This window comes from Rhinolophus sinicus, linkage group LG02 (assembly GCF_036562045.2).
Source record: "Rhinolophus sinicus isolate RSC01 linkage group LG02, ASM3656204v1, whole genome shotgun sequence".
NCBI lineage: Eukaryota > Metazoa > Chordata > Mammalia > Chiroptera > Rhinolophidae > Rhinolophus > Rhinolophus sinicus.
The window spans coordinates 110,501,654-110,514,134 of record NC_133752.1 but is presented as its reverse complement, the minus strand read 5'-3'; the positions used below and the strand labels follow the sequence as shown (position 1 = coordinate 110,514,134).

The window sequence follows — 12,481 nt, the reverse complement described above, 5'->3', positions numbered from 1 at the left end:
AAGGCCACCGTCATCCATGCCTAGAAGATCCCTGTCACGTCCCTAATGATTGCAGTGAAGTCTGTTTTCCCTTGGGGGCTCCAACCCCTCCTGTGTGATCAGATGTCCTGTTTCCCCGCATAGTCCCCAGGGCCTAGTTCCATGCTGCCCTGTCAACCCTAGTGAAGGCGGGTGGGGTGGGAAAGGGAAGGGAAGGGGACATGTGTTAGATGCAGCTTAACTTCCCCCCCCCACTCCCACTCTTACCTCTGCCCACCTCCCTCACCCCCACCACCAGGTAATAACTGAGGTGACTGACTCAGTGGCGCCACAATTGTGAAGAGAAATTTTCTGCTTGGGAGCACTGGATGTTTACAGCCTGGTTTCTTCCGTGGGTTATAGCTGCGGATCAAGGGCAGGCGTTCATACCCCCTCCCAGTTTATAGCAGTAATAATACTGATGATGATGGCACTTCATGCTCATACTGTGCCTTTTTAATAAGGCTACTTTGTTTGGCTTCTTAATATTTAATCCTGTTTTATATTTACTTTCCGATGGCTTAAAATCAAGCAGGTTTTAATTGCTTATGTGGAGGAAGCCACGCTGGGCCTGGGCTGCAGGAAGTTGTGCAGACGGCTCTGGAGGCGGGTAGCACCTTTCTCTGTAACCTTTCAACTCAGACAGGCTGCCATGGCTGCGTACCATTCTGCTTTCTCTCTCACCATCACTTTCTGCTTTTCTTCTACAATCTGCTTTTCTCCTCTCCTACTCCCTCTCTTTCTTTCCCTTATGAGAGACCTATAATTCATCATCTAGTTCAATTTATTTATGTAAAGACGAGGAAACTGAGTCCCAAATCATCACATGACTGATCAAGGGTTTGGAGCTGCTTCTGGCTCCGCCTAGGTTTCCAGTGCTAAGGGGCTTCCTCAGACTCCGAGTTGGATGAAGACATATAAGGAGCTCCTTCACCCATCAGCTTGAGACCACATGTGGCCGTGTGCTTCATCTAGTCAACTGTAGAAAAATAGTAAGGACTAACTTCCCAGGTTACTTTTTTTTCTGCAAGATAAAATTAAATTTGGGGAAATGTAACACAGTTCCTCCCAAGAAAGTCAACTAGGGCTGTAACCGTGACCAGAATGTTCGATTCTGTTCTGCCATGGCACAAAAGCAATCCCCAGGCTAACATCCTCCATCACTTGCTTGTATCAGTAATCCAACCTGCAAATGTGTGTCTGAGCAGAGTTACTCTGGAGGTTGCCTGAGGTGGCCAGGAAAGCCCTGGACTCATGGGCAGCCGTTCTCTGCCATTTACTAGCTGTCACCTGCAACTCCGGGGGACTGCTCTTCACCTGTCAATGGGATCATACTGTCTACCTTGCCCACACAGGTAGATGCGTGAACTGGGTGATTTAAGGAGAGGCTAATAAGATACAGGTGGGGTCAGCAAGGCACAGTGCAGGAAGGACACTGAGGGCAGCACCCGGGGGAGCTGTTACCTGTACAGGCCTGAAGGGACAGTGACGGAGCAGTTTACAAGAGTCAGAGAGGGTCACATGCCAGACCTATGACCCTCAGCAACAAGTCACGGCCAGTCAGCACCAGCCTGTATGCAGGCCCAGGGGAGTGACCACCCAGTCTCACTCTCCTCTGACCTCACAGACGTCCTGCTGCCACTACCTGTGGCTAACCCAGCAGGAAGCCCCAGCATAGGACAGCTCACTGATGAAGTTTACAAACTCAGCCTCCTGGGTAGAGGGCATGGCGGAGAGGGGTGGGGAGGGCATCTGAAGGACAAACCCTCAACATGGCCAGCATATGGAGTACCCTTAAAAGGCCACGAAGATATAAGTGTTATTATTATAGTTCTGTATCCAGTATCAGTAGGATCTGAAAGGGAGTCCAGAAATTTCTAACAGAAAGTCTCTGGCCTTGAGAAAGTTATAATTTAGTTAGGGACATAAAGCTAATACTTGTACCGCAAACTATTAGAAAGTCAGATGAAAATTTGTTGGTAATATTAGCAAACACTTAGAGCGCTTACCATTTTACAAAGTTATTTTATAAATATTTCATTTAATTCTTGCCAGAACCTCTTAAAATAAAAAGTATCATTATCTTCTTTTTACAAATGAGGAAACCTGATCTCAGAAAGGTGAACTTACTTACCCAGAGTTACACGGCTAGGAGAGGGTGGAACTAAAACTTGAATTCAGGTTTTTATAATTCTCACCGATCCCAGTTTTCCTGGAGCTCAGAAGATGGGACTCAGGGCCAGTGGTGGTCCTGAAAGCCTCCACAGACTAGAACTGGGTCTCCAGGAAAGGGCAAAATTTGAATAATTCAGGAGTCAGCACACTTTTTTCCTAAAGTGCCGGTTAGTAAATATTTCAGGCTTTGCAGACCATGTAGAGCCCCTAGTACAACTATTGGACTCTGTCGTTGTAGTGGGAAGGCAGCCATAGGTGACATAAGCAAACGGATGTGGTTGTGTTCCAGTGAGACTTCATATACAAAACAGGTGGCAGTCTGGATCTGACCAGGGCTGTGGTTTCCTGACCCCTGGAGAACGTGCAGGGGTGCAGGAATGCACTCCAGGGGAGGGTATGATATACAACATCGTATATACAAAAGCCCACAGGCTGGGATGAAGATGGCACGTGCAAGGGACAATGAGGAGGGCAGCCCCACCTGGGTGGAGAGTTTCTGCAGGAAGTAACAGGAGAAAAGGATGGCTAGGTAGTGCTTTAGTCAGCAAGGGCTGCCCTAACAAAGTTCCATGGCCTGGGTGACTTAAACAACAGAAATGTATCGTCTCACAGTTCCAGAGGCCAGAAGTCCAAGATCAAGTGTCATCAGGGTCAGTTCTTCTGAGAGCCATGAGGGAAGGCTGCGCCCCAGGTTTGTCTCCGTGACCTGTAGTGGCTGTCTTCTCCCTATGTCTTCATAGCATCTTCCCTCTGTGAGTGGCTGTGTCCAACTTTCTTCTTCTGATAAGGACACCAGTCATATTGGATTAGAGCCCAACCTCATAACCTCATTTTAATTTAATTACCTCTTTAAAAACTCTCCAAAAACAGCTCTGAGGCATCGGGGTTAGGACTTCAGCATGTGAATTTCTGAGGGGACACCTACAGCCATCACAGGTAGGATGGAGCCAGGCCTCAGGGAGTTTTAGATTTCAGTTTGGAGTCAGGGAGGGTAGGGGATTAGGAATCCTGTTGCTTGTTAGTACTCTGAATAGTACTTTGAGAAAATGAATATTTATTATACCACTCATATGCAAAAAAGATAATAAAGTGGGCATCTGCCAAGTAAATGGCAAAGTAAATACTTCAGTTCCACCCAAGAGTACATGGAAGCCTGAGCAGTTGGACCCCAGCAGTCAGGCTGACCCAGGGTTCAGCCCACTGGCTCCCTGTGGCTCTCCACAGCACGGGAGAAGTTCAGGCTGGGTGAGAAATGCCTTCATCTCCTGCCTGAGATGTCTGGTCTTGATGCACCAACCATCTGCCAACAAGAGGAAATAAAGACTGACAGCAGTTGATGAGTCCTCTGACGTTGGGTAATTAGGCTACCAGCTCATTTGTAGAAGGAAGGCTGGGTATTTTTCTTAGCAAATCTCAAGAGAGGCCAGCCATTCTTGCTAATGGTCACAGCAGGGCCTTGCCAAGTCCATCCAGGAACAATGTCATAGCGGTTTGGGGTGACCAAAGATTTCAGAACGAGGCAGAGTTCTCTATCCCTCCCCAGGTTTATTCTTTGTTCCCTCAATGGAGCTAGGCTCCAATTTCACCCAGTCAATTATGACACATAAAAATATCTGAGACAGAAGGCCTCAAGGTGCAAGGCCAGATATTTTATATGTGGCTGCTTCTCCACATTAACTCCTCCAGCCTCAGGGATGGGAAGGAAGGGAGGAAGGGAAGGAAAGGAAGAGGGAAAACAGTAAAGGAAGGAATGCCTAAGATTTTGCTTACTATTTCCTTTGTGGATTGATTGCTAAGTAACCTCGGTGACTTTCTTTTTCTTTGTCAAAATTAAAGTTGCTCTTGTTCTCAAACCTTAGCCCCTTCTGAACACATTTTTTATTCGTGTGACTGATTTGGGCCATCTTTGGGCACACATTACATCATGTTTGCATCATGATGGCTAAATGAAACCTAATTTCTTTTTATGGAGAACATGAGTGTTAACACAGTGGAACAGCCTGGAGCAGACTCACCACTTAGAGCAGGGGTGTCCAACCTGTGGCCCTCGGGCCAACTGCGGCCCACGATCCATTTCTTATTGGCCCGCAGCAAATTCCCAAAATACATTTAGTTTACTGAAATAAACCAGGTGAGGCAATACGTACTTCACCTCGAGTGAGTAGCCCGGCTGTTTGTGTATTTTACCGCATATGGCCCTTGGTGAAAAACGTTGAAAAAAGTTTGGACACCCCTGCCTTAGAGGTTTGTTTTCAGCAATCTAAGGACCTGCCTGGAGACGATCATTAGTTTTATGAAGAGGATTGTTTGCTGTAGGCCCATTCTTTCTCTGTGGCCCACAGCTGTCGAAAGGCTGGCCAGCTGATCTATGTAGCCATGTTTTCCAAGCACTGCCCTGTTTTTTAATGGGGGATTCTTAAATTTTAGTGACTAAAACCTTCAGAGGGTTTGCAAACTCAGACATACCAGGGAACACCAATATTCACAACAGCTCAGATCTAGCGCTCGTCTTCCCTCAGCGCCATTCTGTGATTTCCAGTTGCAGGAGATTATGTCATGTCAGAAGTGGCTTATTATAACCCCCCAGGATCTGCACAACTGTTCTCTAGCAGGTCAGGAAAGGCCTTGGTTACTGTGAGACAAGAGCTGTGCACCTCCCTTGAGACACAGAAACTGTCCAAGTAAACACCATTCAAGCAAGAGTTGCCACCAAGAGTAGATGTTTGCAGAAAAGACAACATAATTCAAGATGTAATCAGTCGTTGGCAAGATAGAGTTTATAAAACTCATTGTAGCTATTGGTGATGTTACTAAATATGTAATTATATTATCTACCACCTGCAATGGCAGCTGTTAATTACTCTTTCATGAAAATCTCATTTTCTTTTGGAATCTTCTCAGCAGAAGCCAAGGGACAGCAGAGCCCAGAGACCCAGATTTGATCCACAGTATCTAGTAACAGTCACGTTAGGAAGTCAAAAAACTCACTTCCTCTCTAGCATTCTTCCTTGGCATTCTCTTTCGTTAATCCGTTCAATGAAGCACAAGTCATTCCACAGAAGGTGCGTGGTCACGACACTGCAGACGAGCAGACATCAAGCTCCACTTCTCAGGGCATCACTGGGTTGCCTCCAGAGGAGACGTGCCCTCAGACACCTGGTTCTTTGCCATCTTTCTGCCTTGGTTTCCAACCACTTCACCATCTGAGTGTCCACAGGAGTCAGGTTGTCCATCTCATCCCCAGAATTAGTATCCAGCATTTATAATTCTCAACTTTCAACTGTTTGGGCACTCAGTTTCCAAGAAGGAACCCAACTCCATCTTTCTAGGGGAGCAAGCCCCTTAGTAATAGGAATACAACTGCATTTTCTCCCATCTTATTCCCTCATGTGCTTATGGGATAAACCATCACAAATTACTGGGCACTAATATTTAATGTACTGCTCCTTCCAGGTGAGGTATTTTCATTTCAGCAAGGAACCTTCAGATCTAGAGCTTCACCCAAAAGAGCAGATCCAGAGGAGACTACTGCCCTGTTGGAAGATAATTTAGATGCTTTCAAATCACTTTCCACGCAGGTGGCTGCCACCTTTGCCTACATGAAAGACCAACCCTGGTCAAATCGGTTATGTATTGAATGGCCATGATTTTATCAAGCTCTTTCTATTGTTTTTAAAGTTATCATACAGTTATTTCCAAAATTGAACAAGATGGGACAATATTGACGCCAAAGCCAAAAGTTGGATAACAGGTTGCAAAGTTCTGGGCTTTCCATCACTGGCCAGGGTTCCCATCTGCTAGACTTCTGTGTGAACAGAAACGCGGTGACTGGTGGTCTCAGTTTACCACTCTGAACAAAACACCACTTATTATGAGATGCTCACTTGGGTGACTGTTATCATTCTGAATTGAGACATCTTTTTCTAGAAGGAAATTTGAACGAAGTCATTCATTTCAGCTCCTAACTCTCAGTGCTTTTTTCAAATAGGATTTTTGAGAAGTGAAAAAAGAGTGCTACTGGTTGTGAAGTTTCTGCTTATTCCAAGCTTTGTTTTTTTAAACATGGGTGCTTGGGAAATAGCCCTTACATAGGTTGAAAATAAGCCTGACCCTTTCCTGTCATGAGCCGGTCTTCAGTGTTTTCACTAACAAGCAGCTTTCGAGGATGTTCATTGATCGTGATCTGAGTGCCAGTGGAAAAGGATGAGATAAAGCACCTAAAGCTTGAACTGACCTCACCTCCATGCCCTTTCCTGGACTGATTGGGGGCTACCTGCCTTCCTCATCAGGGCACGTGATTCTATTCATGAGTGCTAGCAGATTTCCCACCTCACTAGTCAGCTGTGTCTATGCCTTACTCACCACTCATCCCCAGCAACCTCCCTAGGGACCTGGCAGAGGCACAGTTAATGCCAGTTCTGTCAAATGAGTGGGAAAATTCTCTCAGGAATTAGCTAAAATGTTTGCTATCCAGAACTCAAAGTCCAGTGCAGAGCACAGAACTCCCCCGTTGCAGTTGCATAATCAGCGTCTTCACACTCTCACTGGCACCCTCCTCTTCACCTACAACCCTGACCCAAGAGAAGCTTACGGGATTCTTTCTTATATACAAACCTCCTCAAAAGACCACCCACTGACAAGCAATTGAGCAACTCCTTTGCCTGTTTAAACCCATTAAAAGCAAATACATATTTGTGTGAGATGTGATCAGACCTGAAGCGCTTGGTAGGTCTTTACTGAATGACTGAATTGGACAAAGGGGCAAGTGGATCCATGGTTCTTTGTACCTGCAAGTGACATGACCTGGATCTAAGTGGTGAGGGAGCCCTTGGATCCACTACAGGTGGCGAAGAGGTCAAGTCACCTGGTCATTGGGTACCAGTCAAGGGGGACACAAATGCTGTAGTTTGATTTTCACAGTTACCCCACCAGAGCCTGTAAAAAGGCTCCTCCCGAAGGAGGCAGCAGGGATGCCTGGTGGCCCCTCCCAGGAAGCCCTGTCCTCAAAACCACTAACTAGATAGACCAGTGTAGACTGAAGCCTCTGCTGGAGTAACTCTTTCTCCCCAGTGTCCACCGTTTGTTTTGTGTTATTAATTCATGTGATTTGGGGTTTTGGTTCTATTTTATTATGTTTTCTTATATGTTTTGGTTTATTGCTTTTTACAGTTTTTTCAGTTTATTTTTGGAGATGAAAATGGATGTTGTATGTGAAAGCTGAGTTCTTTGTTTCTTTCTTTTGCCCGTGGCTGACTGCATGCTCTCTATTGATGTCTTGTTCCTGGTTCTTGAAAATGACCATCTTGTCTGTGCAAGGAGGCGCCCCAGCGGGCTTGCTGGAGCAGAAGAAAGGGAAGCTGTCTTGGTTTAGTCACTCCACAGACACCCATGGTAACGTTCCCCGTGCCCGTGTGTAAATGTGTGTTGGTACATACCGGAATGGACGGGAGCGTATTGTTCTTGATGGCTTGCAATGCAGTGGTCACGTGTGTGTATACGTGTGTATATGTGTTCGTGTGTATGTCTGTGTTTTGAGGGGATGGCTCCTCACAGCCATTGCTTGTTCATCTCTTCCTATGTATAAAGTCAACAGACGTGAAAATCGGCAGCTGTTCCTTGACGCAATCTTTCCTTTGGATAGTGCCAGCCAAGACTAAGGTCACTGTAAATGCCAGCTTGGTTCAGGTACAGACAGTGCCCTGATTTAGAAAAAGATAGGGTCCCCCCCAATGCCCAGGCCTCCCACTCCTAGTTTGGTTGTCTTTCTGAGCCTAGCACCACCACCATCACACTGCTCCGCACCCCAGGGGCTCTCTGGGAGCAAAGTGTCACAGAGTCAGAGAGCTTTTTATACACACCTCAGCTCTTTAAATAATGCTGCTGGAAGAGTTAGAAGAATCTTAGGTCAGAAATGGCTGGAGGCATATGGATTAAAAGACTGAAGGCTCTTCAATTACATTACCTCTTCCTTAGTGTGGATGGAGTAAGGAACTCTGGAAAGCTCTGAAAATCTGTCCTCCCAGCCTCCAGTACTAAAACCATCCCTAAGGTCTGGTCTCGCTCACCAGTTCTCTCAGACCTCGAGCTCCAAAGAGAGTATAAATGCTGCAAATTCAACACCACTATTTGGCTATTCACTATGCTCCTGTGATGTTCCCAGAGCCTGATTTGGCTTGAAGAACCTCATCTTGTCCTAGAGTCTAGGGAAGGGACTTGGTCAACATGGGGACAATCAGGATGCACGTGGTGCAGGAGTTATGACACCTGTGCTCCAGCAAGTCCCACCCAAACACTGTGTGACATTGGGGAGCTGTCCCTTAGACCTCACACCTCTGTCCTGTGAAGCGAGGGGACAAGTTAGAGCTGCACGATGTCTAAAGCCCCATCCAATTCCAAACTTTTATAGCATCTGGACTGCTCATTACCCAACTTCGTTGAAAATGAGTCCTAGGGTGCAGTCTCTCACACATGATATTCAAACACATGGTAAATCATGGGCTTTCCCTTGGTATCTTCAGTGTTCTTGAAATGAGTCTCTTCTCACCCTCCCATCTTGTGTTCATCCACAAGAGAAAAAAAAACTGGGAAAAATCCACGTCTAGCAATATGGCCCATATAACCATAGAAGTCTGCTGGTCTGTGGTGGCCCCTTGGGGACTTTTCACGTGGCACCACATCACCTGATGTCACACCCTCACTAACTGCAGAGTCTCTGGCTGCTGAGGGCTAGTGATTTTCTCTCCACACAAAGAGTTCTGTTCTGCCCGGAAAGCTGAACCAGGACCCGTGCTGTGACGACCCCTCTAAAGAACAGGGTTGGCCCAAGAGAGGAGCTCGTTGTTGTGTCCTATGAAAAGGTAATAGGAGGTAGAAAAGAATTCTCCTGACTTAAACCTGTATTTGGAATAAAATATAGTAAAAGCAATGGCTTCTTCTAAGCCCCCAATGGGTTCCAAGGAGAAGACCCCTGCTGGTCTGCACAGTCAGCCCCTGCCACATCGGGAGAGATGGGATGGACGGGCAGAAGGAAATGGTTCGCATCCCTGGTTGAGGTGGGAATGTCAAGGTTACTGGAAGGGGGACTAGCGTCCCGCAGTCTGTCTTCAAGCCACATGTAAACTTAATTTGGTGGATTCCTCCTTCCTGAGGTTGCAGCACTAATATGAATCTTAGTACATGAGCCTTCTCATGGCCATTCCCTTCGAGTTCTCTAGTTCAGGGACGACCCTAGACGTCACAGACTCAGGACCCCATGTGCACTTCGGGAAAGGGGCTGTCCTCTAAACCTGTCCAGTAGTTCATGCAGGCAGCAGAAATGCCCTTGGTACAAATAAGCTGGACCCTAAGTTTTGGGGATGGAGCCCCTTAGAATTGGTGGGTGGAAAAAATAAGAGAAATAAAATATTTTCATGAAAGCTCTTCTTTTATGACAAGTAGTAGATGCAAATGGAAAAACTTGCACAGCTTCTGTGGTGCATAGAGTTAAGGGGAGAGAAAGGATTCAATGGTCAGTGTTTTCAGGATGTCTCCTATAAGATAACTGATCTTGTCACCAGATTTCCTCCTACATTCCCACTAGTTTAGAGTGTCCTTGGCAGCAAAACTTACCCTAGACAAGCAGCAGGCATGTCTCTCAGTGAAGGAAGCCCCCGAGCCTGGCCAGGGCAGTGCCAGGGCCTCGGTTTGCTTGTAGCAGCACCCTCCTGGGGCTGGGTGTGGTACAAACTGATGCTCTTCTCTCCCGTTCCTCCTCATCCTCATACCTGGTTCTGCATCCCTCTGTCTCTTGCAGTGAGCATGCCCACAAGTGAGACGGAGTCTGTCAACACTGAGAACGTGGCTGGAGGAGACACCGAGGGAGAAAACTGTGGGGCCAGGCTGGCGTGAGTAGGCTCGGCGAGCCCAGGGGCTGGGCTTTTCCTGTGGTGCAGGCAGGGGTGCTGTGTCCAGAAGTCAGAATGGGATGGCTCATCACTGGATGGGCAGAGATCAGAGCAGCAAGAAACAGAAACCCACATGGGGAATGGAGGTGCTGGGGAGAGTATAACCCCAAGGTCTTAATTTGAGACTGCTCTTCAACCCAGTACTTCTGTGAGGCTCTGACTCTTGGATTTTGAGCCCTATCCATCACGTCACAGAAATACAGAGAGTATGTAAGCGGGGTTGGGGGTGGTGCTGAAGCCTCTTTCTTCCCAGCTCCTCTCACCCACTTGCACAAGAGATCGCTAGGTGATGGTCCCCGGGTCTGTTAACCACCCTTTCCCTTCTGATAAGCATGAGCTGGAAGGAAAGCAAACAGGTAAGAAAATACACTGGGAGATGATAAACATCTTGGGCCTTGTCTGTGACTTAAGTTATCCATCTAGTAAAGGGAAACAGGTGCTCAAAATACAAACTTGAGTTAATAAATTCACCTGTGCTTGGTCTGGATTGTGGCCGACTCCTCCAACGTAAGCCCCAGGCTAGACATTCACAACCTCTCTGTCCCAGGGTCCAACCCCAGACCTGGACTTTGATGAGCTGACTTTGGCCTGGGACGGGCCAGGTGTGAGAAAGGAAAGTGCACACATGAATTATCACAAGCACTCATCTTAGTTCAATCTTAAAAATGGACACCTGTAGTCCCTAGGAAATTTTCTCCTCAAAAAATGAAGGGAAAAATGGTTTACCTGCTAAAAAGAAGCAAACTTCTGGTTTCGTGACCAGCGTCTTAGAAAGCAGAGTCCAAAGATTAAAGCTGTATCCTGTCAGGGGTCACACTGACCGTGAGCATGAGGCCCCCTGAGACAGTCAGGCTCCACGGAGGTATGAGCACTGTGGACTCACCCTGGCACTGCCACACACTGCCCAGAGAGGCCTCTGTGTAGGACCCGTCTCAAAGAAAACGAGTTTCTAAATCCCTCCGTCAGCAGGACAGCATCTTATCTCACCCTTTCTCTCTGAAACGAGGCAACAGTCTGGGCAAACCCAACCCTTTTTAAACAGGGTGGTGAATGGATAAGATAACGAAACCCTTACACATGCCACCTACAAGAGACCCACTTCAGATCGAAAGACACACACAGACTGAAAATAAAAGGGATGGAAAAAGAGATTTCATGAAAATGGAATTTTACCAAAAAAAAGCTGTGGTAGCAATACTTATACCAGACAAAATAGACTTTAAAGCAAAGGCTATAACAAGAGACAAAGGAGGACCCAGTTATTCCACTTCTGAGTATTTATCTGAAGAAACCCAAAATGTTACTTCAAGGGGACGTGTGCATCCATATGTTCAGTGCAGCATTGTTTACAATGGCCAAGATGTGGAGGCTGCCTGGGTGAATGGATGAATGGATACAGAGGAGGTGGTACGTATATATAATGGAATATTACTCAGCTATAAAAATTAATGAAATCTCAACTTGTGCAACAACATGGATGGACCTAGAGGGTATAGTGCTAAGTGGAGCAAGTCAGACAGAGAAAGACAAATGTCATATGATTTCACTTACATGTGAAATCTAAAGCACAAAGTAAATAGAAACAGACTCATAAATACAGAGAATGTTTTGATGATTGCCAGGTGGGGGGATGGGTAGAAAGCGGGAAAGCATTAAGAAGTAGAAATTGCTAGTTACAAAATAGTCATGGGGATGTAGGGTACAGCATAAGTAATATAGTCAATAATATTGTAATAACTGTGTGTAATGTCAGATGGTTACTAAATCTATCGTGATGATCGCCTCATAAGTTATATAAATGTCTAATCACTATGTTGTACTCCTCAAACTAATATTGTATGTCAACTGTAATTGAAAAAAAAAAAAAGTAATGGGAAGGTTAGCTGTAGGTGAGCCTAACCGCAAGCCAATCAGCCTTGAGAATGGTCTCCCAGCCAAAGGAGCAGAGGACACAGGCTGAGGAGCAGATGGTCTCGCAGCTCTGTCTCCAGGGCACCGGGCCTTCGGAATCACTCACTCTGACAATGGCACCGGGGAGTCTGCACTGCAGGTTTCTCAGCATTGTTGGGAAGCAATTATTGTCAAATGTGGTTAAAATACGGTGCTAATTACATTTTTTGCAAGCCTTTTCCCCTCCTCTTGTTTTGGAACCATACAAAACAAGCACTAGAGTTTCTAGAAGTGGGCCCCAGACAGCCTCATTAGGAGAGGCAGATAGCAAGCCTTCAAAGTCCGTCAGTTCTAGGACTTTCTGTGATCTGACACCAGTGAGGCTTGGAGAAGAGACGATTGGGGACCTGCAACTCTGGCTTTTGAGCATGGCCCAAGTTCCAGACTGGGGAACT

The 12,481-nt window shown here is 46.4% G+C and overlaps 1 protein-coding gene across 39 annotated transcripts in view; it reads left to right on the top strand.

Moving 5' to 3' along the window:
- Nucleotides 1-12,481, top strand: part of CACNA1C (calcium voltage-gated channel subunit alpha1 C) — a 727,463-nt gene that overhangs the window by 582,394 nt on the left and 132,588 nt on the right. For 21 of the 39 annotated variants that reach the window (XM_074325148.1, XM_074325146.1, XM_019757254.2 and 18 more), the window contains 2 exons: nucleotides 7,510-7,584; nucleotides 9,986-10,076. In XM_074325148.1, the coding sequence (XP_074181249.1) occupies nucleotides 7,510-7,584; nucleotides 9,986-10,076 (166 nt within the window). The remainder of the gene's footprint in view (nucleotides 1-7,509; nucleotides 7,585-9,985; nucleotides 10,077-12,481) is intronic. The other 18 variants (XM_019757266.2, XM_019757253.2, XM_019757245.2 and 15 more) reach the window with 1 other exon arrangement.